The 26,027-nt window shown below is 52.2% G+C and overlaps 3 protein-coding genes and 1 pseudogene across 14 annotated transcripts in view; 2 read left to right on the top strand and 2 right to left on the bottom strand.

Annotated features, from left to right (window-relative positions):
- Positions 1-20,702, top strand: part of DMAC2 (distal membrane arm assembly component 2) — a 159,776-nt gene extending 139,074 nt beyond the window's left edge. For 7 of the 11 annotated variants that reach the window (XM_013988612.3, XM_084961115.1, XM_084961112.1 and 4 more), the window contains 5 exons: positions 15,964-16,154; positions 17,773-17,853; positions 18,492-18,625; positions 18,714-18,876; positions 19,032-20,702. In XM_013988612.3, the coding sequence (XP_013844066.1) occupies positions 15,964-16,154; positions 17,773-17,853; positions 18,492-18,625; positions 18,714-18,876; positions 19,032-19,212 (750 nt within the window). In that variant the 3' untranslated portion in view covers positions 19,213-20,702. Of the gene's footprint in view, positions 1-14,687; positions 14,722-15,963; positions 16,155-17,772; positions 17,854-18,491; positions 18,626-18,713; positions 18,877-19,031 lie in introns of those variants that run through there. The other 4 variants (XM_021094422.2, XM_084961118.1, XM_005655871.4 and 1 more) reach the window with 3 other exon arrangements.
- On the bottom strand, positions 2,789-5,452 carry LOC100738828 (large ribosomal subunit protein eL18 pseudogene; annotated as a pseudogene).
- ERICH4 (glutamate rich 4) lies at positions 6,643-10,253 on the bottom strand. The gene is made up of 2 exons (XM_003127153.5): positions 9,974-10,253; positions 6,643-8,275 (listed from the first exon to the last, which is right to left on the bottom strand). Exons 1-2 carry the CDS (start codon positions 10,145-10,147, stop codon positions 8,063-8,065), a joined length of 387 nt encoding a protein of 128 aa, XP_003127201.3. The 5' UTR covers positions 10,148-10,253; the 3' UTR covers positions 6,643-8,062.
- A 1,496-nt stretch (positions 20,703-22,198) lies between the features above and the next one.
- B3GNT8 (UDP-GlcNAc:betaGal beta-1,3-N-acetylglucosaminyltransferase 8) lies at positions 22,199-25,808 on the top strand. Of its 2 annotated transcripts, XM_013988607.3 has the most exons (3): positions 22,199-22,491; positions 23,639-24,042; positions 24,419-25,808. In XM_013988607.3, exon 3 carries the CDS (start codon positions 24,451-24,453, stop codon positions 25,642-25,644), a length of 1,194 nt encoding a protein of 397 aa, XP_013844061.1. In that variant the 5' UTR covers positions 22,199-22,491; positions 23,639-24,042; positions 24,419-24,450; the 3' UTR covers positions 25,645-25,808. The 2 variants fall into 2 exon arrangements, with proteins under 2 accessions (XP_013844061.1, XP_084817214.1); XM_084961088.1 differs by having other exon boundaries at positions 23,639-25,808.
- Positions 25,809-26,027: the final 219 nt, after the last annotated feature.

Here is a 26,027-nt window from a genome sequence, read left to right as displayed (position 1 = left end):
AGGTCAGAGGCCTGATTAGAGTCCCACCCCTACTGACTGACCTTGACTGCAGCCTTTGGTGAAGTTCATTATACTGATCTAGAAGCTGATAACCTCCTGAGGGTCGAATATACTGCCCCGTCCCTGTGCAGTTCCTGTGTGGTGAGGGTTAGCTACTATGATTACTGTCTTTTGCTTGTCTTGTTTTTGTTTTCCCTGAATCCCCAGTACTTGATTTTTGTTTTTGCTTTTTTTTTTTTCAGGGCCACAGGTGCAGCATATGGAAGTTCCCAGGCTCAGGGTCGAATCAGAGCTACAGCTGCCAGCCTACGCCCCGGCCACAGCCACACAGGATCGAAGCCGCATCTGCAACCTACAGACGGCAATGCTGGATCCTTACCCCACTGAGCAAGGCCAAGGATGGAACCCGAATCCTCATGGATACTAATCGGGTTCATTTCCGCTGAGCCTTGACCAGAACTGCCAAGAATCCTCAGTAATTGAATGGTCCCAAGCACACAGGAAGCAGCCAGTAAAGGTTTGTGGAATGAATGAAAAGTGGAGGCTGGGCCTTGTCTCTGGCTTCTTTCATGTAGCCTAATATTTTCAAGGTTCATCCATGATGTAGCATATATCAGTGCTTCATTCCTGTTTATGGCTGAATAATGTACAATTGTACAGATACACGCTATGTTGCATATTCATTCATTGGATGTTGGACATTTGTATTATTTCCATGCTTTGGCCATCTTGAACAATGCTGTTATGAATGTTCGTGTATAAGTCTTTGTGTGGACCCATGTTTTCATTTCTCTTGGGTGCATACCTAGGAGTGGAATGGCTGGGTCATGTGATAACTCCATGTTTAACTTTCTGAGAAACTGCCAGACTGTTTCTCACAGTGGCTGCACCGTTTCACAGCTCCATCAGCAACGTGTCAGGACTCCAGTGTCTCACAACCTTGTCCACACTTGCTATTTTCCATTTTTTGGACTATATTTGGAAGTGGATTATAACCACTTCCTAGTGGTTGTGAAGTGGTATCTCGTTTTTAATTTGCATTTCCCAATGATCAGTGATGTTGAGCAAATTCGCATGTGCTTTTTGGCTGTTTGTATATCTTCCTTGGAAAAATTTCTGTCCCAGTCATTTGACTTTTTTTTTTTTTTGTCTTTTTTTTTTTGCTTTTTAGGGCCACACTCACATAATATGGAGGTCCTCAGGCTAAGGGTCTAATCCGAGCTGTAGCCTCTGGCCTACACCACAGCTCACAGCAACGCCGGTTCCTTAACTCACTGAGTAAGGCCAGGGATCAAACCTGAAACCTCATGGTTCCTAGTTGGATCTGTTTCTGCTGCGCCACAACAGGAACTCATTTTGACTTTTTTTTATTTTTATTTTTTGTCTTTCTCCCTTTTCTAGGGCCACTCCCACAGCATATGGAGGTTCCCAGGCTAGGGGTCTAATCAGATCTGTAGCTGCTGGCCTACGCCAGAGCCACAGCAACGTGGGATCCAAGCCACGTCTACAACCTACACCTCAACTCACGGCAACACCAGATCTTCACTGAGCAAGGCCAGGGATTGAACCCACAACCTCATGGTTCCTAGTTGGATTCGTTAACCACTGAGCCACAACGGGAACTCCCTTGACTTTTTTTTTAATTGAGGTATAGTTTCTTTACAATGTTACATTAGTTTCTGGTGTCCAACATAGTGATTCAAAATTATATAGATTATATTCATTTAAAGTTATTATAGGAGTTCCCACTGTGGCTCAGCAAGTTAAGAACCCAGCTAGTATCCATGAGGATATGGGTTCAATCGCTGGCCTCACTCAGTGGATTAAGGATCCAGCATTGCTGTGAGCTGTGATAGAGGCTGGCAGCAACGGCTGCAATTTGACCCCTAGCCTGGGAATTTTCCATATGCCCCAGGTGTGGCCCTAAGAGGGAAAATAATAATAATGAAGTTATTATAAGGAGTTCCCTGGTGGTCTAGTGGTTAGGATTTGGCACTTTCACCACTGCAGCCCAAGTTCAGTTCCTGGAGTGGGAACTGAGATCCCACATCAAGCCACTGCACACCGTGACCAAAAAATAAAATAAAATAATAAAGTTATTGTAAAATAATAACTAGGAGTTCTTTCTGAAGTGCATTTGGATTGGTGACATCTCTGGAGCACACAGGTTTGATCTCAGCCTGGCACAATGGGTTAAATGATCCGGCAATGCCACAGTCGCAGCTCGATCTGAGTCCAGGCCTGGGAACTCTCTCTAGCCCAGGAACTCCATATGTCATGGAGCAGCCAAAAAACAAAAAGAAAAAAAAATAGTACCTATATTCCTTGTGCTATATAAAAAGAAACTCATGGATTGGAGAACAAACTCCTGGTTGCCAAGGAGGAGGAGGAGGGAGTGGGATGGACTGGGAGTCGGAAGTTAATAGATGCAGACTATTGCCTTTGGAGTGGATAAACAATGAGATCCTGCTGTATAGCACAGGGAACTATATCTAGTCACTTGTGATGGAGCATGATGGAGGATAATGTGAGAAGAAGAATATGTGTATGTATATATATGTATGACTAGGTCATTTTGCTATACAGCAGAAATTGACAGAACACTGTAAATCAACTGTAATGGAAAAAATAAAAATCATAAAATAAAAAAATTAAAAATTAAAAACGAACATTGTGACTCAACTATAATAGAAAAACTAAAAATCTTTTTAAAAAGAAAAGCCAAAAAGATTTTCTTTTTCCTGCAAAAAAAAAAAAAATCTTTGTAATAACAAAGCAGAATTTGGGGTTAGTTTTTGTAGCCACGGCTGGCCTGCCGACCTCTGACCAGCTCGATCTTCTGGCCCTTGGAGTGTGCATGCGTTTGGTGTGGCTATGTGGGGTTCCTGGGGCCTTGGTGAAATGTCTGTACATCTCTTGGCCCTTGTGAGGACCAGAGAGGAGGACAGTGCAGGAATCCGGGGCCAACTGGGAGAAGGTGAGGATCTTGCCCCCGCCTTGATGATAAGGCTCACTGGCAGAGCACGTACCTTCAGTTCAAGTACCTCCTGGACACTCACATCATCCGTTATAGTCCCTACAACCATGGCTTTTTTGCCTTCCTGGATCATCTGGGAAAAGGATGGAGGCAGCCCCAATTGGTATGACTCATGAACAACCCTTTCAGCACAACTCAGTTGAAGGCAGAGTGGGTTCATCTGGCCAGAAACCTGTATAGCTTGACCAACAGCCTTAAGTGTGTGTTGTGGCACTTGGGCTCCCTGTACCAAAACTTTCAGTCCTTGAGGTAGATATCAGTTCCAATGATGGCGCCTCCTCCTTAGCCAAGTCCTGAAAGAGAGAGCAGTACCTGTGGCTGTTTTGATTACTGAAGCTTTATATCATAGCCTAAAGTCAGGGAGCAGGATGCCTCCAGCCCTCTCTTTCATTCTCAAGACTGTTTTGGCTGTTTGGGGTCTTTTGTGTTTCCGCACAAATTTTAAAATTATTTGTTCTAGTTCTGTGAAAAATGCCATTGGTGTTTTGATGGGGATTGCACTGAATCTGTAGGTTGCCTTGAGCCACGAGGGGAACTCCAGTCTTTTCACTTTTGATCATATATCATGATGCATAAAAGTGTTGAGGTTTTCGTTTGTTTTTTTTGTTTTGTCAGTATCCGTTGCATGTGGAAGTTCCCAGGCCAGGATCTAATCCTTGCTACAGCAGCAATCCAAGCTGCTGCAGTGACAACACCAGATCTTTAACCCACTGAGCCACAAGAGAACTCCCAAAGTGTTTAGTTTTGTTTTTTTTTTTTTTTTTCATTAAAAAAAAAATTTTTTTTTTTTTGGAGTTCCCGTCGTGGCGCAGTGGTTAACGAATCTGACTAGGAACCATGAGGTTGCAGGTTCAATCCCTGGCCTTGCTCAGTGGGTTAACGATCTGGCATTGCCGTGAACTGGGGTGTAGGTTGCAGATGGGGCTCGGATCCTGCGTTGCTGTGGCTCTGGCGTAGGCCGGTGGCTACAGCTCCGATTTGACCCCTAGCCTGGGAACCTCCATATGCCGCAGGAGCAGCCCTAGAGAAGTTTAAAAAAAAAATTTTTTTTAGTGATTTTATTTTTTTCCATTATAGCTGGTTTACAGTGTTCTGTCAATTTTCTATTATACAGCAAGTTGACCCAGTCACACATACATATATACATTCTTTTTTGTCACATTATCATGCTCCATAATAAGTGACTAGATATTGTTCCCAGTGCAAAAGTGTCTAGTTTTGATTCCAATTTATCTGTTTTTCTCTTTGGTTGCCTGTATCTAACCACCACTTGAGACTCCTAACTCTCCCTTCACGCAACGCAGCAGCTAGAGGGAGCTTTTGATCTTTATGGTCCCCCCCCACCCCCCGCCCGCTACTCAAAACAGTCCCATATTGTCATTCCTGCTATGGCACAATGGGATCAACAGTGTCTGCAGTGGCAGGGACATGGGTTTGATCCCCCACCCAGCGCAGTGGGTTAAGGATCTGGCACTGCTACAGCTGTGGCATAGGTTGCGACTCCAGCTTGGATTCAATCCTTGGCCCCAGGGAGTTCCCGTCATGGCTCGGTGGTTAACGAATCTAAGAACCATGAGGTTTTGGGTTCAATCCCTGGCCTTGCTCAGTGGGTTAAAGATCTGGGGTTGCTGTAAGCTGTGGTATAGGTTGCAGACATAGCTCGGATCTGGCGTTGCTGTGGCTGTGGTGTAGGCTGGCAGCTGTATCTCTGATTAGACTCCTAGCCTGGGAACCTCCATATGCCACAGGTGCGGCCCTAGAAAAAGACACACACACACAAAAAAAAGAACAGAGCCGGAGTTCCCATTGTGGCTCAGCGGAAATGAATCTGACTAGCATCCATGAGGACGCAGGTTCGATCCCTGGCCTCATTCAGTGGGTTAAGGACCTGGCATTGCTATGGCTGTGGTGTAGGCCAGCAGCTACATGTCCAATTTGACCCCTCGCCTGGGAACCTCCATAGGCCACGGGTTCGGCCCTAAAAAGACAAACAAACAGTGCCAAATTTGTGATGTAGAACAGGACTTCTTGAATCAGCCATGCAAAGGAAGTACCTGAGCATCTTAAAAACGTAGACTCTGATTCCATAGGTCTGGGAGGGACCTGAGAATCAGCACGTCTTTATACGCTTCCCGTTCTCTTTCTTCCCTTGGCTCATGTTTACTTATTCCTCCAGTTCTTTCCTAAGAACACTCCTGATGTTTCAGGTTGGGCCTGTTGCCTTATCTGAGTCCCCTCAGCCACTCATGCTCCCTCATCCTGGCCCTGACCCCTCTGCCTCTGCCTCCCCAATCCTGGCCCTGATCATCTTGGGCTGAGAGCTCCAGGGAGGGCAAACTTGGTGCTGACTTGGTCATTACTGGACGTAGCTCAGTAAGTGTGGCATTGAGGACAGTACCAGTGGGCCGGCCACATCCACCCGAACTCCCAGAGTGTTTGACTTAAGTGACTCCTCCATAAATGTCACCTCTATGGCCCAGGACATGGTTCAGAGCAGCTCCCACACAGATATCAGGGGCTACCTGCTATGCTGTTCTTGAATAGGAATCATTCCCTCCCAAGTTGCCCCCTCCAGTCTCCCCTCAGTGCCTCCCTCCCTCCCAGTCTCTTTCCCCCCAGGAGGCAGACTACTTTGGCATCTGTGAAGCATGACCTAGACCCTGTGGCCATGGAGCCCCACCTCCTCAGCCATTATGACTCCCACAGCCCACAATGTAGCTGCCAAGAGGCCCCAGACTACCCCAGCCTCTTCCTAGAGACCCAAGTGAGGGAGAGGGGCTCTGCTCATTCACATGCTCTTGGGTTGTCTTTCTCATGCCCTGAGTGCTGGGAGCTGACCTCCAACATTCTCCCCAGCACCCCCACCCCAGGAGGGCTCTCAGCAGCTGCAGACCTGGCTAAGCCTCAGGGGGCAACAGAGGACCAGTGTAGGGATGAATGCAAATTCCCAAACCCTCCTGTACCACCTCCAGTCCTGGGGGACTCCACCTACTGGACAGAAAGCAGCAGGTTGTTTTCCGGAGGAAATCCCCATTGATGGGAATGCAGCAACTCTTCTGCCAACATCTCATTTCTCTGGGAATATCCTCACTCTGGACTATAAAGTGTTTTGAAGAAGAATTGCAGGTGTTCCCAATATGACACAGCAGAAACAAATCCAACTAGTATCCATGAGGATGCAGGTTCGATCCCTGGCCTTGCTTAGTGGCTTTCCCGTGAGTGTGGTGTAGGTCGCAGTCATGGCTCAGATACTGAGTTGCTGTGGGTATGGTGTAGGCTGGCAGCTACATCTCTGATTGGACCCCTAGCTTGGGACCCCATATGCTGCATGTGTGGCCCTAAAAGGCAAAAAGGTAGAAGAAGGAGAAGAGGAGGAATTACAAAAATGTGAGCATGTGTTTTTCCTCACTGGGAATAATGGTTTAATGAATGTCCACTATCTTCCCTGCAGAGCTGTCTCTCCTCAGGCTGGAGCCCTCCACCTGTTAGCTTGACATCTATTCTACAAATGTGGACCTGGGCAGATGTCTCCCTGTCTCCTGCAGGTGGAGGTCTGACACATTTGCAGCACATCTGAAAACATCAATGAATCCTCACTGCTCATCTGCTCATACCCACATTCTGTTTTCAAGTGTCTGAAATAGTGCTATGCAAGAGTAGTACAATAGGAGCTGCTTAGGTAATTTTCAGTTTCATAGTGGTCTTATTTCAAAATACAAAAAGAGGGAGTTCTCTTGTGGTGCAGTGGGATAAGAATCTGGCATTGTCACTGCAGAGGCCTGGATAACCACTGTGGCACAGGTCCGATCCCTGGCCCAGGAACTTCCACAAGCCGCAGGCATGGCTAAAAAAAGAAGAAAAGATTAAAATGTAAAAAGAAATAGATAAATAAGCACAGGAAAATTGCTGGACATCATTAATCATTAAGAAAAGCCAAATCAAAACCACAATGAGGTACTACCTCACACCCATTAGGAAAGCTATCATGAAAAAAAAAAAAAGAAAATAACGAGCATTGGCAAGGAGGCGGAAAGTTAGACATCCCTATTGATGGGGATGGCAAATGATACAGCCACTGGAAAACAGAGTGGCACTTCCTCAAATAATGAAGCAGAGACTTACCAAAGGGTCCAGCGATTCCACTTCTGGGATATACCCAAAGGCACTGAGAGCAGGGACTTGGACAGATATTTGTACCCTTGTTCAGAGCAATGTTATTCACAAGAGCCAAAAGGTAAAAACAGCCCAAGTGCCTATCAACAAATAAACAAAATGTGGCTGCACATACAATGGAATATTATTCAGCATCAAAAAGGAAGGAAAGGAATTCCCATCATGGCTCAGTGGTAACGAACCCGACTAGTATCCATGAGGATGCATGTTCGACCCCTGGCCCCACTCAGTGGGTTAAGGATCCAGGGTTGCCATGAGCTGTGGTGTAGGTCACACTTGTGGCTCAGATCTGGCATTGCTGTGGCTGTGGCGTAGACTGGCAGCTGCAGCTCCGATTCAACCCCTAGCCTGGGATCTTCCATATGCCACAGGTGTGGCTCTAAAAAGCAAAAAAACAAAACAAAACAAAAAACCAACCAAACAAAAAACATACTCAAAATATTATCATTTCAAAATGTAATTAATTTTTACAGTTATCGAAATGTTGTATACTCTTTTTATTATACCCAGTTTTGAAGTTCAGTGTGTATGCCACACAGCCTATCTCAATTTGGGCTAGCCACTTTTCAAGTGCACGTATCTCCATCATATTTGCAAAGATCCATGTCTCCCCTGCAACGCATCTACAACACATCTGCAAATACATCCAGAGTTTCATCTGCAAAAGGCCCCACAGCTCTGGGGCCAACCCCTCAATTTCATCTCAGACAACCTCAGAGAAATCACTGGCTCAAGGAACACATGCTGATTCCGAATCGACATCTGCAGGTTGATTTGACCTGCAGATCCCCTATCTTCTTTGCATTAATTTGCATATCATTCCTGTGTCCATCTGAAGCACAGGGCAGGGCTTCAGATAGTCATCTCAAAGTCAGGAAGGCGGTGACCTGGGACTGGACTGGAGGCCCCTTCTTGCTTCCTCTCCAGCTCTCTGTCCTCTTCCTCGCTGCTCTCCTCTGCCTCCTCTTCCAGGAGGGCACCCAGTTCCTCCCGAAGCACTCCCATCTCCAGTCCCAGGCTGCACAGTTGGCCCAGCAGCTGTGCATCCACTCGGCGGAGGTTCCCCTGTGGGTGGGAAAGGGGAGTCATGGGCATCCCAACCCAGAGGGCAAGGGGTTAGTGTGTCCCCACCTCAAAACCTGGATGGGAGCAGGTCTCAACTCAAGTCCCCACAAGGATTCTTTGTCTGACCCAAGGGTTGCACTCACGGCATATGGAGGTTCCCAGGCTGGGGGTCGAATCAGACCTGTAGCTGCCGGCCTACACCACAGCCACAGCAACGCTGGATCCTTAACCCACTGAGCAAGGCCAGGGATCAAACCCAAGTCCTCATGGATACTAGTCAGATTCATTTCCACTGAGCCATGATGGGAACCCCTGTCTGACCCAACTTTGATCAGGATCCTGAACCTTTTCCTAGACCCGACACTTCCTTGTAAAATCCAGTTTTGGCAAGAACCTGCAGGGTCCTTGCCCCCCACCCTTCCCCAAGGGACAGCTGATCCCCAGGCCAGCCTTCAGCAAGAATCCTGCTAGGTTGGCTTAGCTAGAATCCCCCCTTAACCCCTGATGTTTCCTCCTAGGAATCTTCTATCCCCGACCTCTCCCTTGCTCCTTGGCTGTACATTCCCACTTGCTCAGACTGCATTCAGAGCAGAGTCTGATCTTTCTCCTATACTGCAAAATCCCATCACAGCAGTCTCCATACTTGATAGCCTTGCTGGTTTTTTTGTTTGTTTGTTTGTTTGTTTTCCCCCTTTTTTGGCCACCCCGCAGCATATGGAGTTCCTGGGCCAGGAATGAGATCCAAGCCACAGTTGCAACCAATGGTACTGCAGCTAAACAACACCAGATCATTTAATCCACTGAAGCAGGCCAGGGATGGAGACACCGTCCATCCCGTTGCACCACAGCAGGCACTCCTAGCCTTGCTCTCTTTAACACGTGTCATAATGTAACATTTCTTTAGCAGTCCTGGCCCACAGCAAGCAGGCAGGACCCTCACTGTGTCCCTGGCCTCTAACTACCATCCTGCTTCTGTCTCTGATCTCTGCCTCTGTCTCCCCCTGCCTTGGTCTCTCCATTTCTTTGTCTCTCGTTGTCTCCATCTCTCTCTGTCTTTGAGTCTTAGCCTCTTTGTGTCTCTTATCATGTCTCCCTCTCTTGTTATCTGTCTCCATCTCTCTGTCTCTACTTGGCTGGCTGGCTGGCTCTGTCTCCCCATATCCCCAACTTTCTGTCTATTTCTTCCCATCTCTCTCTCTCTCTCTCTCAGATTTAATCTAAGTCTGTTTCGGCTCTCAATCTCTTCTTTCCATCTCTCGTCTCTCTCTTTCTGGGTCTCTCTCTCTCTCTCTTTTTTTTTTTTTTTTTCTTTTCTTTTCTTTCTCTGTCTCTTTTTCTTGTCTCTCACTCTTTTCATCAGTGTCTCTGCCCCCCCCCTTCTGGACTTTTTAGGGCTGCACCTGCAGCATATGGAGTTCCCAAGCTGGGGGTCAAATCAGAGCTGTAGCCAGTGGCCTATGCCACAGCCACAACAATGCCATATCCGAGCATCATCTGCGAGCTACACCACAGCTCACGGCAATGCAGGATCCTTAACCCACTGAGCGAGGCCAGGGATCGAACTCATGGATCCTAGTCAGGTTTGTTAACCGCTGAGCCACGAAGGGAACTCCTCTTTGGCCCTTTTTATTTTCATTCATTCTCATTCATTCAACCATTCCCTTCCCCATCTCTTGCCCCTCCAAACCCCTCACTCACCAGTTCCTCCCAGATCCACAGCAGACGCTCCCTGGCACTTCCAGTGTCCGCCCCTGGGGACGAGAGGGTCTGACCCACCCTCTCCACTGGGGGGACCCCCCTCAGGGCACGAGGGGGTAGGCCCAGCTCCAGGGGCACCAATCCAGCCTGCCTCAGCTGCTTCCACAGCTCCATAGTCTCTGAGCAGAGGCGCCAAGAGCAGGAAGTGGCAAGGTCCAGAGTGACCCAGTCCCCTGGGGAGCTGGCGGGGAGGAGTAAAGGGCAGGTGAGGAGCGGGGGAGCCTAGGCATCCCAAAGTTCATTCTCCACTGAGAATCAGCAGCCTCGTGTACTTTGGTGTTTTTTGTTTTTGTTTTTTCCCTACTGAAGTCTAGCCTCAATTCTGTTCACAAGGATCCAACCACCACCTCTCTGGCGAGGTCAAACTCCACCCTTCTATGCCTCCTCTCAGCCCTCCCATGGCTCCTCCCCAGCCTCCCGTATAGCCTTCTTCTCAGTTTGGACCTGGCTTGTCTTCTCCACCCAGGGCCTCCCAGGGCTTCTCAAGCCACAGGCCAGAGGAGCCAGGAGTGGCAGTCAAAAGAACACTCTCTTGGAGTTCCTGACATCCATCAGGACGAAGTGGGTTAAGGATCCGGCGTTGCCGTGAGCTGTGGTGTAGGTCACGGACTCAGCTCGGATTGGGCATTACTGTGGCTGTGGAGTATCTGAGCAATTCGCACCATCTCCATTGCCCCATCCTTGCTCCTGACCTTGTTCATCTCTGGCCTGGACTATTGCAGTAGCCTCTTCGCTGCCCACTCCCCGCCCACCACTCGCCTGCTCCCCTCTTGCCTTCCTAAGGTCTGCTCTCCACTTGGCAGAAATGATCTTAAGAAAATGTAAATCAGATCACATCACAGTATACCCCTGCAAATGCAATAAAGCAGTTTCTTGCCCACCTCTCTGACTCAGTCTCTCACCTCTCTCTGGGCCTTTGCACTGGCTGTTACCTCTGCCTGAAACACTTTCCCCCCAGATCTTTGAGTGGCTGTTTCCTTCCTATCCTTCAGCTCCACTTAAATGTTACCTTTTCACAAGAGGTCTTTGTTGATGGCCTTGTGCCCCAATCATTCCCTGTTATACTGCCTGTTTCATTCTAATCAAACATTGTCTGAAATAGTCTTGCTTATTGATTTGTTTCTTATCCATTCTCTCCCTACCAGGAATGTTGACTACCTGAGAAGGAGGTTTATTCTGTCCTGTTCGCCATGGTAACCTCAGTATCCAAAACAGTGCCTGCCACGTGGTAAATATTTGTAGAATGAGTGAGTAATTCTGTTCACAAGATTCATATTGAATTTTCACACTGAAGTCTAGCCTTTAAACTGAAATTGCCAACACATCACAATACTAGTCTTGAGATCGCACCTCTGCCCTTTATCCTGAGGTCTAAACTCACCACCTACTCCGCCTTTCCCTCCCTGACCTTGGTTTAAAGAAAGATGCGGGAGTTTCCGTTGTGGCTCATCGGGTAACGAACCCAACTAGCATTCATGAGGACACAGGTTCGATCCCTGGCCTTGCTCAGTGGGTTAAGGATCCAGCGTTGCCATGAGCTGTGGTGTAGGTTGCAGACATGGCTCAGATCCTGAGTTGCTGAGGGGAACTTCCATGTGCTGTTTGCGGCCCTAAAAAGACAAAAGAAAGGAAGGGAGGGAGGGAGGGAGGGAGAGAGAGAGAGAAAGAGAAAGGGAAAGAAAGAAAGAAAGAAGGAAGAAAAGAAGGAAAGAAAGATGTAGACAGTTTCTCAGTGCATCATTCTCTGTCCTAAGGGTTAGCAAGTTAGAGCCAGAGAAACCGGGAAGCTCAGGGGAACTGTGAGTCTGTTGGAGGGAAGGAAAATACTCCAATTGGAAGAACCGACCACCCCTCTCCCAGGGAAAAGCTGAGTCCTGGTTTTTTTTTTTTTTTTTTTTTTTTTTTTTGGTCTTTTTGTCTTTTCTAGGGCTGCTCAGGCAGCATATGGAGGTTCCCAGGCTAGGGGTCGAATCAGAGCTGTAGCCACCAAGCCACAGCAACATGGGATCCAAGCCGCATCTGCAACCTACACCACAGCTCACGGCAACACCGGATCCTTAACCCACTGAGCAAGGCCAGGGATCGAACCCGCAATCTCCTGTCGGATTCGTTAATCACTGTTCCACCAAGGGAACTCCATTCTTTTCTTTTTTCTTTTTTTTTAAATGGCTGCACAGCAGCATTTGGAAGTTCCCCCATCAGGGATTGAATCTAATCCACAGCTGTGACCTACAGTGCAGCTGCAGCAATGCCAGATCCTAAACCCACTGTGCCTGCCCAGGATTGAACCTGTATCCCAGCACTCCAGAGATGCCAGGGATCCCATTGTGCCACACTGGGAACTCTGGATCCTTAACCCACTGCACCAGGCAGGGGATTGAACTGCACCTCTGCAGCAATCTGAACTGCTGCAGTCGGAATCTTAACCCACTGCACCACAATGGGAACTCTCCAAGTCCCATTTTAAGGCCTGTGAGAGGAAGCTCCAGCTGACCCAAGAAGAGTGAAAATATTCTTTTTTTTTTTTTTTCTGCTTTTTTTAGGGCCGCACCCTGGGCATAGGGAGGTTCCCAGGCTAGGGATCCAGTCAGAGCTACAGCTGCCGGCCTACCCCACAGCCACAGCAATACCAGATTTTTAACCCACTGCGCGAGGCCAGGGATTGAATCCAAAACCTCATGGTTCCTAGTCAGATCCGTTTCTGCTGCACCTCGACGGGAACTCTGAATGAAAATATTCGGGTTGCTTTTCTTTTTCTGTAGATTCGTCCCTAATTGTTTCAAACAGTTTAACCTAAACATTTTTTTTAGGACTGTACCCGCAGCATATGGAGGTTCCCAGGCTAGGGGTCTAATCAGAGCTGTAGCTGCCAGCCTACACCAGAGCCACAGAAACATCAGATCCAAGCCATGCCTGCAACCTACACCACAGCTCCCAGCAACGCCGGGATCCTTAGCTACTGAGCGAGGTCAGGGATCGAACCTGCATCCTCATGGAGTCAGTCAGATTCATTTCCACTGAGCCATGATGGGAACGCTTTACCTGAACGTTTTTTTTTTTTTTTGTCTTTTGTCTTTTTAGGGCCACACCCTTGGCATATGGAGGTTCCCAGCCTAGGGGTCGAATCAGAGAAGTAGCTGTCAGCCTACACCACAGCCACAGCAACTTGGGATCCAATCTGCGTCTGTGACCTATACCACAGCTCAGGGCAACGCTGGATCCTTAACCCACTGAGCTAGGCCAGGGATTGAACCCGCATCCTCATGGATGATAGTTGGGTTTGTTTTTTGTTTTTTTGTTTTTTTTTGTCTTTTTGCCTTTTCTAGGGCCGCTCCTGCGGCATATGGAGGTCCCCAGGCTAGGGGTCAAATCGGAGCTGTAGCTGCCAGCCTACGCCAGAGCCACAGCAACGTGGAATCCGAGCCACGTCTGCAACCTACACCACAGCTCACAGCAACGCTGGATCCTTAACCCACTGAGCAAGGCCAGGGATCGAACCCACAACCTCATGGTTCTCAGTCGGATTCGTTAACCACTGAGCCACGACAGGAACTCCGATAGTTGGGTTTGTTAACCACTGAGCCACGATGGGAATTCCAACCTGAACTTTTCTTTTCTTTTCTTTTTTTTTTTTTTTTTTGCCTTTTCTAGGGCCGCTCCTGCGGCATATGAAGATTCCCAGGCTAGGGGTCTAATTGGAGCTGTAACCACCGGCCTACACCAGAGCCACAGCAACGCCAGATCCGAGCCGCATCTGCGACCTACACCACAGCTCATGGTGACACTGGATTCTTAACCCACTGAGCAAGGCCAGGGATCGAACCCGCAACCTCATGGTTCCTAGTTGGATTTGTTAACTACTGCGCCACGATGGAAACTCTTGAACATTTCTTAATGAAGCACAAGATAGTCCCTCAAAATGCTTTTTATATATAATCTCTTTGCACTAATGAAGAGTTCCCATCATGGCTCTGCGGTAATGAACCCAGTAGTAAACCCGATTAGTATCCATTAGGACTCAGGTTCACTCCCTGGCCCTGCTCAGTGGGTTAAGGATCCCGGTGTTGCTATGGCTGTGGTGTAGGCCGGTAGCTACAGCTCTGATTCAACCCCTAGCCTGGAAACTTCCATATGCTAGGGGTGAGGGCCTAAAATGACAAAAAAAAAAAAAAAAAAAAGCCATTGGGCATCTTCTGACACAAGATTTACATAAAGCCTTTTAAAATATATGGATCAGAGGAGTTCCGTTAGTGGCTCAGCGGTTAATGAACCCGACTAGTATCCATGAGGATGCAGGTTCGATCCCTGGCCTCGCTCAGTGGGTTAAGGATCCCGGGGTGGGGTAAGGATCTGGGCAGTGGTCTAGGTTGCAGACTCGGCTCGAATCTGGTATTGCTGTCTGTGGTGTAGGCCGACAGCTGTAGCTCGGATTGGACCCCCAGCCTGGGAAACTCCATATGACTCGGCTGCGACCCTAAAAAGCAAAAGTAAATAAATACGTACATAAATAAAATATATGGATCAGAGCCAAAACCTGTCTACTTCTTTAAGAAAAGGATTGGAAAACATAGGGGGCGTGGCCAGAAGACACACACACATCCCCTCGGCGCGCGCCGGAAATGGTTGTGTAGGTTAAGACCAGCCCCTTCCGGTTGCTTAATTCCAGCAAGATGGCGGCGTCCAGGGCGGTAGGTGACCGGGGGCTGTTAGGGCCCCGGAAAATTGACATCCGCTCTGTTCCTCTGGTGGGCGCCCAGGAAGCAAGGAGCAGGAGGGAACCGGGGCGGGGTTGCGCTTGGAGCAGATACTCGTGGCTGCCGTCAGGAGCGGGAAAGATAGGTGCTGGTCTCACAGACCGGTCTGGCCCGCCCAGCCCCCAGAGGAGGGATCCGACTGGAAGTGCTGGGAGATTTAGGATTAGCAAGGGTGGGACCTGGTAGGGCTGAGGTCTTGGAAGGGATTGGCCGAGAAACTGGGATGTGAGGTCCAAGGGTGGGGGGCCAAAGGATACTAGTGAGGGTAACTCATAGGGAATTTTGATGAAAAGTCAAAAGTTGATGGAGAGGTGGGGGCAGGAACCAAGAAGTGAATTTGGGAATTCCAAGGGAAGGACCTAGGAGAAATTAAGGGAAGAATTTGCCATTTTGGTGGAAAGAATTTAGGGGAAAATTGGGTAAAAACAAGGAATGAATTTAGGAAAAATTAAAGTTAAAAGTTGGGAGCTTAAGAGGAATTTTGAGGGAAAATAAGGATTTGGGCAAAATTATCAGGAGATTTTGGTTAAAGCAGAAAGAAACAGTGAGGCAGGCTAAGAGAAATTTGGAGGGGAAATTGAAGGAAGAGCTTGGGAGCTTTAAGAGATAAATTAAGGGGGGTTTGGAGAGAAATTAAGACTATATTTGGGGGAAAGGAATGAGTTATTCTGGAAAATTCTGGGGAGAATTTGTGAGAAATTAAGAGGTTAGATAAATTCCTGTCGTGGCTCAGCAGAAACCAATCCGACTAGCATCCAAGGATGTGGGTTTGATCCCTGGCCTCACTCAGTGGATTAAGGATCCAGAGTTGTGAGCTGTGGTGTAGTTCACAGACGTGGCTCAGATCTGGTGTTGCTGCAGGTGTGGCCCTAAAAAGACCAAAAAAAAAAAAAAAAAAAAGAGGTTAGATAATAGAGGTTTTGAGAGAAAGTAAGAGTTTGGGGAAGATTTTAGGAAAACCAAGACTATTTAGCCAAATCAAAGAGAATTTGGGATTGATTAAGGGAAGAATTGGGAAATATTGTGGCTCCCAACAAATTTGGAAGTTCCAAGAGGAGAATTAAGTAAGCAGGGAAGCACTGAGGCGGGTAGATTTGTGGTGCAAAAACAGGGTCTGGCTATGTGTCTCACTGGAGGCTTCAGGCTCAGCCCCCCTTTCTCCCTCTTCCTCCCCAGTCCCTGCACCAAGTGGCCCGCAACAGTGCTACCAGCAGCATCCGTGCCCTGAGCAGGGGAGTGGACCCAGAGGGCAGTCAGAGGAAGGGGAGGACACTGCTCCAGTTCCTGGCTGACCACTTCTGTGATGTGGAGGCTGTCAGGGAGTATCTGCTACGGAAGCAAGCGTTGAAGGTGCACCGAAAAAACCGGTGAGAATCCCTGGCCTGCAAGACCCTGCTGTTCAGGCCTCCCCAGTTGGTGCCCGCCCTTCCTTGCCACTCTGGGCCACCCTGGAGCTTCCAGTGCAGGCCCTGCCCACTTGCATCTTCATCTCCAGCCCACATACTCCCCAAGCACTCCAGCTCACATAGGGCAACCTGTTGGCCACCATCTCTTCTTGCGGACCTAGCTGGCACTTCAGACTTAACATGGCTAATAGCAAACCCTTGGTTTCTCCCTAAAAAAGTCTTCACACCTCCAAGCCTTCTCCATCCTAGTCAGTGGGACCACTGCCCACCCAGTTGTTCAGGTCACATTCTTTTTTTTGGGCCGTGCCTGCAGCATGTGCAAGTTCCCCAACCAGGGACCAAACCCATGCCACCGCAGCCACCCAAGCTGCTGCAGTGACAATGCTGGATCCTTAACCCATTGAGCCACCAGGGAGTTCCTCAGGCCACACTCTAAAGAGACATCCCTGATTCCTCTCTTTGTTTCCCTTCCCTCCACTTCCAGTCCATCAGTGAAATACCAGAATATCCCAAATTCGACCAGACCAGTTAGCTTGGTCCGACCCCCTTCATTTTATGGTTGGAGTACTACAGTCATCTCCTAACTAGTCATCTTTTACCCGCTGCGGTCTGTTATAGTGTGAAGCAGCCAGAGGACTCTTAAGGAAGGAAAGTAAATAACATTACCACTTTGCTTAAAACCCTCAAATGGTTTCGACTACAACTAGAATAAAAGCCTAACTTCAAGGCTGAAAACCTGACCCCTGCTGAGCTTTCATGTCTCTACCAGGGACTCCCCTCACCTCCACCAGCATGGCTTCCTCACTGCTCTCTGTTCAGCTGTCCTCCTTTGAGCCTCTGAGCCGTTGCCCTAGCTGTTCCCTTGCCCTGGCAGACTCTTACCTTGATCTCTGCATTCCTTCTCACACTCAAATCTCTGCTCAAGTGTCACCTTCTCCAGGAAGCATTTCTTTTTTTTTTTTTTTTTTTTTTGTTTTGGTCTTTTTTGCCATTTCTTGGGCCGCTCCCGCGGCATATGGAGGTTCCCAGGCTAGGGGTCGAATCGGAGCTGTAGCCACTGGCCTACGCCAGAGCCACAGCAACACGGGATCTGAGCCGCGTCTGCAACCTACACCACAGCTCACGGCAACGCCGGATCATTAACCCACTGAGCAAGGGCAGGGACCGAACCCGCAACCTCATGGTTCCTAGTCGGATTCGTTAACCACTGCGCCACGACGGGAACTCCGCATTTCTTAACACCTAAACTAAATTGGCCTCCTCTATTCCTACCCCTGATCCAAGCCACTCCTAGGCTGTCCCTCGGTGTTAATTTCTTCACAGAAGTGATACTCTGCAGTTTGTTCTTACTTCTCAGTCATCTGCTTCCCCCAGTGGAATAGCTTCACAAGGGCAAGGACTATTATCTGCCTGTATCACCACTGTCCCCTGGTGCCCTCAGTAGATATTTGCAGTCTGACTCAGCCTGTCTGCCTGTCTCAGGCCTGTGCTGTGGACTCTGACCCTCTCAGCAGCACTGGGGCTTGGCGAGGGGTGTGCTGCTTCCGAGCCTCAGCCTCAGCTGCTGCTCTTCCGGCAGGTCCTTCACCTACATCAAGGAGCGATACGGCCCATACGTCGCAGGCGCCTATTTCGTCCTGAAGCAGGGAGGTGCAGTCAAGTATGAGGACAGAGGGGTCCGAATGGGGGGGAGGGAGGCGGGGAGCAGCTCTCTAAGCCCCAGGCTCTTCAGTCAGACAGGCTTTGTGTCCAAGGTTCTGCCCCCTCCCGGCTGAATGGCTGGGGGCTTGTTCCTGAGCTTTTTTGGTCGTCCGTAACATGGGACGGTGGTCCCAAATGTCGGCAAGGGGTGTGCTGTAGAGACTCAGAGACATGTTGCTGTCTGGACGCTCATCTCAGGCCTGCCCAGTCAGCGTTAATGAGTCTTTTCTTTCCTCCTTCACCCCCTTTCTCTTTCCTTCCTCCCCCCACTCCGCCCTTATTTTCCGTTTTTTGAAAAGCACATGTAGTCTTCATCTATCCTCATCTTGGTTCCAATTAAATTTTTTATTTGGTTGAGCCGTTTCTCCAGCCCCTTCCTTAGAAATGGCACACTAATAGCTCTTTTATGTAATCAGTCCTCTCTTGGACCCTCAGTTTCCGGTCATGTAAAATTGCTGAGGCTTCAGGGGATCCAGTGAGACCAGGCACATAAAGCCCTTAGTCCAGTCAGGGTGTATTGTGCAGAGCTGGGAGTGCTCTCATAAGGTGGTGGCCTGGGTAGGGTCCCCTGTTGACACTTTCTCTTTTCTGGTCCAGGTTTCAGGACAATGAGTGGATACAGTCAGGGCGCGGCCTCTCCTCTCTTGAGTTCCGGAAGTTCCGGGAGGTGCCAGTACAAGCTGTCGATGCCAGTGGCTGTGCCATCAACTACCAAGGCCTGGACAACCTCTGTGAGTGCAGCGGGGTGGAGATGGGCACTCTCCCTTCCACATGGGCCAACGGAGGGCCCTTGGTGCCATCCACCTGTCCTTCCTGCAGTGGCCCTGAAGGAGCTCCAGTCCCTGTCGCTGCAGCGCTGTCCCCACGTGGACGACTGGTGCCTCGGCCGCCTCCACCAGCTGGCCGACTCCTTGCAAGAGCTCTCACTGGCCGGTTGCCCCCGAGTCTCTGAACGAGGCCTAGCCTGCCTCCACCACCTCCAGTGAGACCCCGACTTCAGGCTGGGGGAGGGTTAGGCAGTTCCCATATCCCTGCCTCCATGGCAGACCTTGAGCGTGTTTTAGGAAGCGGGGCAAGCACTCCTCTGTCCACACACGCCATCCTTATACCCCGCTCCCCCATCTCACCTCCTCTCAGGAACCTCCGCAGGCTGGATATCTCCGACCTTCCTGCTGTGTCCAGTCCGGACCTCACTCAGATTTTGGTGGAGGAGATGCTGCCCAACTGTGAGGTTCGGGGGTCTGACTGGGCCCAGGGCCTCAAGTTGGGGCTGGAGGAGCAGTCCCGAGACCCAGCCAGCAGCCCGGTCCCTGCCTAGCCTCAGCCCCCTCTCAGCAGGCTGACAGCTACTTGTGGCCTCCACCGACGTTCACTCAGCCGAAGGGTTGGGCTGGGATGAGGGGCACTGGCAGGTCTATACCCTGGGCTGACGTTCACAGGCTGTCCACACACTCCTTTCTCAGTTCCAGGGACCTCCTTCTCCTGCCTCCTCAGGTCTAGGGCTTCTGGCTACAAGTAGCTCTCCCTTGTGGTTTCCCCACGCCACGCCCGCCTCTGTGTCAGGCAACTTCTCTTAACTTGTGAGATTAACCCACCTGAGTGTGCTGCCTTTTCCTGCTAGGTGGTGCTACCTGCATTGTTTGGGGTTTTTTTTGCTTTTTAGGGCCACACCTGCAGCATATGGAAGTTCCCAGGGGTCATACCAGAGCTACAGCTGCTGACCTACACCACAGGTTCCCAGCAACGCTGGGTCCTTAACCCGCTGAGCGGGGCCAGGGATCGAACCTCCAACGAACCTCCAACCTCCTGGTTCCCAGTCAGATTCGTTCCCGCTGAGCCATGAGGGGAACTCCGGGAGCTAGCTGCATTTCATAGAGATAGGTTCTTCACTATGCGGAATGACTCAGCTCCAGGTAGGCTACAGCATCCCTGACCCACACCCACCAAATGCTGGGAGCACCTCAAGTCCCACGGTGTCCCCCCACTGCCTCTTAACTGACTTACTGACTCACTGACTCAGCCTCAAATTCAGCTTTCTTGTTTGCTCCACTAAAAATTATCGGGGGAAAAAAAAAAAAAAAGGAGTTCCCGTCGTAGCGCAGTGGTTAACGAATCCGACTAGGAACCATGAGGTTGCGGGTTCGGTCCCTGCCCTTGCTCAGTGGGTTAACGATCCGGCATTGCCGTGAGCTGTGGTGTAGGTTGCATACGTGGCTCGGATCCCGAGTTGCTGTGGCTCTGGCGTAGGCCTGTGGCTACAGCTCCGATTCAACCCCTAGCCTGGGAACCTCCATATGCCGCAGGAGCGGCCCAAGAAATAGCAACAATAACAACAACAAAAGACAAAAAAAAAAAATTATCGGGGCCTTTGAAATATTTTTCCTTTGCTGACTGGCAGGATAAGGTTTGCCAGTAGAGGGCGAGCAAGAAACATCCTCAAGAGGAAAGGCTTTTGCTTCCCGGTTCTGCTCAGGTGTGTCCAGAATTCCCAGCACCTGGGGATCAGCGGCGTCCCCTGGCGACCCCCCCCCTGCAGTTTTTAGAGGAATGCCTCCACTGAGGCACCCCCCTGTGGATGCTTCTCCATCACACCCCCGAAGATGGATTTCCAATAAATTCTGAGGCACCTTACCAAAGACTCCTTTATTTCAAATTTACTGTTAGTCATTTTGGCCGCATTCACAGCATGCAGAAGTTCCCAGGCCAAGGATCAAACCTGTGCCACAGCCGTGACAACGCCAGACCCTTTAACCACTAGGCCACCAGGGAATTCCAATAATTCTTTACATTAAACTTTCCCTGTTCAAATCACCGTGTGGTTTTTTTCTTTCCGGACTGGACCCAAACTGATACAGCACTGGCCTGTGGCGTATTCCTAGAGATAAACTCGCAAAGCTGGGATTGGGGGTTGGTCTGGTCCTGCCTCTGGCTTGAGTGCGTTGTGGGGCTTCCTGGCAACAAGAAACTAGACTTTAGAAATCCCTGGCACACAGCGGCATCACAAAAAGGCTATCGCCTGGGGTTGCGATGAGGTGCCAACTGAAGCACATACCCCGGGAGCCCCTAAGGCTGCTGTGCTTTTCACTGTGGTAGTGATGACAGTTCCAAAGATAGGGCTGGGCCCATTCCCTGGAGCACCCGTGAGTGCCCAGCTCAAGTCACCATCTCAAAACTGGCAAGCTCCCAGGACAGTCCCTACAAAATTCTTACAGCACCAGCTGATACTGCTGAAAAATACAACAAACCATTTAAATTTGCTGGTTCCTGGAGTTCCCGATATGTCTCAGCAGTAACAAATCCGACTAGTACCCATAAGGACGCAGGTTCAATCCTGGGTTAAGGATCCAGTGATGCTGTGCACTCTTGTGTAGGTTGCAGACAAGGCTCAGAGCCCATGTGGCTGTGGCACAGGCCTCAGCTGTGGCTCCAACTCAATCCCTAGCCTGGCCTAAAAAAAGACAAATGTAGAAATAAATTTGCTGGAGTTCCCGTTGTGGCTCAGTGGTTAACAAATCTGACTAGGAACCATGAGGTTGCAGGTTCGATCCCTGGCCTTGCTGAGTGGGTTAAGGATCCGGCGTTGCTATGAACTGTGGTGTAGGCTGCAGCGGCTACAGCTTCAATTAGACCCCCTAGCCTGGGAACCTCCATATGCCGCGGGAACAGCCCTAGAAAAGGCAAGAAGACAAAAAAAAAAAAAAAAAATGCTGGTTCCTGAGTCATGAGGGTTGAATTCTCCGTCTCCACAAGTTTCTCGTGAAAGAGCACTGGGAAACAGTGGGACCTAGAAACATGGGGACACAGAGGAAACAGTCTTGAACCCCCATATTCACTGGGAACCTCCCTTGCCAGTGAGAGGAGACCACCAGCAGTCCTGGGCTTGAAAACCCTGTGATGACCTCCTCTGAGGCAGATGCCTTGAAAGGCTGTCTGCCTTCCTCAAGACTCAGCACAAGCACCCCTGCTGTCACGGACCCACAAGTGCAGAGTCAAGCACGTTCAGGGGACAGCAGTTCACGATGACCAAGAAGGAACAGCTTTTATACCAAAAGAAGGGCAAGACTTGCAGACAGATGAATAGTCAGAACTCTGGGGAACCCATGCAGGAGTGGGTTCTTAGGTGTTAGGCCAGGGAGGGTGGATCACACTGGATAAGGCCACACTGATGGACGGGAGGGCACTTACCAGAGGTTCTAGACATAATGAGTGAGGTGGTGCAGCTGGGGGTGGTCCCGGCCGCTTTCTCGGTTGGCTGACTGGAACTTGGACTCAACAGTGACCTATGGTTACTAAGGCGAGACGCCAGAACTGCCTTAGCATAATCTGGAGATAGGATCCAAAGGCCTGGAGAAGCAGGAGTGCTGGATGGGCCAACCATGTTCGACCCGCACATCCACCCCAACTGTGCTCCACAAGGCGGCACCTCTTCAGTCACTCTGGACATCCGACTTTACCTGTTCCAGCGGCTGGGTGGTGTTTCTCTCCGACTGGAGCGTCTGCAGACCGATGCCCACAGCAACCAAAACGGTTCTGAGACTTTCCACTGGCCTGCCGCCACCCCCTGGCTGAAGAACCTCCACGCCCTGGGAGAAGCTAGGTGAGCCGAGTCTGGGGACCTGGACCCCCGCCCACCTTCGGGGGTGCTCAGGGCCCTTCCCACTCTGGCTTTTATTCCACCAGTATGCCGCCCTCCTCTGCGCCCTCTCCCTCCAGCTGTCCCAGTATCTGCACTTGCTGGGCGGGACTGCTGCTGCTGACAGGCAGGCTTCCTGAGGTGATCTGAACAGCTCCCAACCCGGGTGGGGTCAAGGGGGGGTCAGGCCAGGCTCCCTGGGGGGCCCTCTGTCCAGCCCCAGGCTCCTGGAGGTCTGGGATGAGGCGGCCCCGCCTGCCTGCCTGCCTGCCTCCCCGCCTCCCCAGGCAGCCCAAGAGGCCCCAACAGCAGGGGCCCCTGGAGGGGAGGCATGTAAACAAGGACAAACACCCTCTGGGTCCCAGGGGCCTGGCTGTGCGTGTTCCGGGAGCCACGGTGCTGTGGGCGGGGCCAGCCCCCCCCCCCCATGGAGCAGGGACAGACTCCCACCCCCGCTGTGCTGGGCAGCTGTGCCGGGCAGGAGCCCAGGCACCCGAAGGGATGTTGGAGGTGCAGGGGTCCCGGTAACCCACCCACACCCTCACTGCCCTCTGGCTTGGCTCCCCTTCCACCCCCTCTTCCTTCTGCTCCTCCCTGGCTCCCTTCTCGGCCTCTCCCTGGCTCCAGCTGCTTCTCCCTGACTCCGGCTCCGTCCGCAGACTCCCTGCTCTCTGCCCCAACCCCACAGCCCCACCCGCCCCTCTACATCCCGCCGCCCTCCCCCAAGGGGCTTCCCCAACCTCGCTCTCCACCTGCCCGACCCCTATCCTCTTGGTGCAGCTCTCCCCTCTTAGGCCTCCCTAGCCTGTCTCCCGTCTCCCCGCTCTCTTTCTTCTCTGTCATGTCTGTCTCTGCCTGTTTCTCCTCCTCCTCACCAGCCCCCGTCTCCACCCCAACCCTGACTCTGGGGGATGACAACCCCCTCCCCCCCCACCTCTGGCAGGGCCACTCCAGCCCTCCTCAGCACATTCACCGCCTGCCGCCTCTGACCCCGGCCAGGCGCCAGCCCCTGGCCTTGGCTTTGCCCCTTGAGGACTCTGCCAGTCCCTGACACTTCCCAGCCCGGGCTCCAGCAGCGCTTGGCCTCACCCTCCCTCCGACTATCTCCCAGGCCCCTGGTTCTCCCCTCCTCGGCCGGCCTGCCTGCTCCCCGCCAGTCTCTGCAGCCACCCCTGCACCTTTCCCGAGGTCTCAGAAAACCAGCCCTGACACGCCAGAGGCCCCATCGCTCAGGTCTGCCTCCGTCCTGCTTCCCCCTCCCCCGCCCCGCAGCCCCGCCCCAGCCCCTCCCGGCCCCTGGGGCCCTCCCAGCCTCCAGCTCCCCTCCCCGCCTGCCCTGCCCGCGGACCTTGGATGGGCTGGGCTGGGCTGGAGAACCAGAACGACGACACCGCACCGGCACCGCGGGACACACTGAGGGACACAGCACGCGGGACCAGGGCTGAGGGAAGCGGCAGGGAGGGCTGAGCCAAGGCCCAGGGCACTGGAGCTGGCGGGAGCTGGACCCGACGGGAGGTAAAGAGGAAGGGGCCTGGGGTGGGGGCTGTCGGGCTAGGGAGGCAGCTTCCATGAAGGTGGAAGGAGGTGAGCCCGGGGATCCTAGCTCCTGGTGAGGGGGATGAACTGGGGGGGGGGGGGGGAATGGCCGGACGGCAGAGGCCCTGGTCTCTGGGTGGGGCTGGGGAGTAGGTGGCCTGCAGGCTGCGAGGCAGGTGCAAGGAGCTGGGCTGAGAGTGGGCAGTGAGGGTGTTGGAATGGGAGTGGAGCGGGACGAGGAGGTCCAGGAGGAGGGCTGGTTTAGGGTCTGGGACAGAGAGAAGCCTTGCTGGGGCCGGCAGGGACCAGAAGGCCCCTACCTGCACCCCAAAGGCCTCTGTGGCTCGTCTTCCAGCTTCCACAGCCGCCCCTTCCCTGGGCCGGGTCATGCGCTGCCCCAAGTGCCTTCTCTGCCTGTCAGCTCTACTCACGCTCTTGGGCCTCAAGGTGTACATCGAGTGGACGTCCGAGCCTCGGCTGGGCAAGGCCCACCCCGGACCCCGCGGCACCCCGCCAGGCCCCACATCCGCCAGCTCCGAGCCCACCCTGCCAGCTAACCTCTCAGCCCGCCTGGGCCAGTTGGGCCCACTGGCCTCCGCCTACTGGAACCAGCAGCAGTGGCGCCTGGGGACCCTACCCAGCGGGGACAGCACTGAGGCGGGGGACTGCCGTGCTTGGGGGGCTGCTGCCGCGGCAGAGATCCCCGACTTCACCTCCTACCCCGAGGATCTCCGCCGCTTCCTGCTGTCGGCAGCCTGCCGGAGCTTTCCGCGGTGGCTGCCCAGAGGCAGCGGTGGCCAAGTGGCCGGCTGTGAGGATCCCGACATCCCCTACCTGCTCTTGGCCATCAAGTCGGAGCCAGGACGCTTTGCAGAACGACAAGCTGTGAGGGAGACGTGGGGCGGGCCGGCTCCTGGGGTCCGGCTGCTCTTCCTGCTGGGGTCCCCGGAGGGCAAGGCAGGGCCTGACCTAGGCTCCCTGGTGGCCTGGGAGAGCCGCCGCTACAGCGACCTGCTGCTCTGGGATTTCCTCGATGTCCCCTTCAACCAGACGCTCAAGGACCTGCTGCTGCTGGCCTGGCTGGGCCGCCACTGTCCCGGAGTGAGCTTCATCCTGCAAGCCCAGGATGACGCCTTTGTGCACACCCCCGCCCTGCTGGACCACCTGCGGGCCCTGCCACCGGGCAAGGCGCGAGGCCTCTACCTGGGAGAGGTCTTCACCCAGGCCAAGCCCCTCCGGAGGCCTGGAGACCCCTTCTATGTGCCGGGGTCCTTCTTCGAAGGCGGCTATCCGGCCTATGCGAGTGGCGGCGGCTACATCATCGCGGGGCGCCTGGCACCCTGGCTGCTGCAGGCAGCGGCCCGTGTGGCCCCCTTCCCCTTCAACGATGTCTACACTGGCCTGTGCTTCCAAGCCTTGGGCCTGGCGCCCAGGACCCACAAAGGCTTCCTCACGGCCTGGCCAGCAGACCGCACGGCTGACCCCTGTGCTTTCCGAGACCTGCTGCTGGTGCGGCCCCTGAGCCCCCAGAACAGCATCCGCCTCTGGAAGCAGCTTCAGGACCCTCAGCTCCAGTGCTGAACCTTGGCGGGGGGTGGGGCCAGACCTGCTGGCCCTTCGGTCAGCCTCTCCTGCTAGGCCTCGATGGGAGGAAGGAGGTCCTAGAAAGGAGGCTGCTTGAGCCCCTCCTGGGCCGCCCAAGAGGTGACAGACTGTTTATGAAAAGTCCATACTCTTCACTCTGAGGCCTGGAGTCATCTCTGTGTCTGTGGGGCCCTGGGGTGGTTTACAGAGCAAAGCTCAGCTGCACCCTGACCTCCACACCAGACACTCTCCCCACCCTTACAGGGCAAGGCCAGCTCCCATGGCCTCCTGGTCACCATGCAGGACACCAGCCCTCCTCATTCTCTAGGAGACAGAGACCATCTCTGGAGGAACTCCCCCCGCTTCTCCATGCTGGCTGC

Source organism: Sus scrofa, chromosome 6, assembly GCF_054392235.1.
Source record: "Sus scrofa isolate SSC_HxYL_T2T_F1_AM1 chromosome 6, Sscrofa_HxYL_maternal_Yorkshire_Landrace_v2.0, whole genome shotgun sequence".
Classification (NCBI taxonomy): domain Eukaryota; kingdom Metazoa; phylum Chordata; class Mammalia; order Artiodactyla; family Suidae; genus Sus; species Sus scrofa.
Note: the sequence above shows the minus strand (reverse complement) of the source record. Positions and strands in the feature narration are given on the sequence as shown.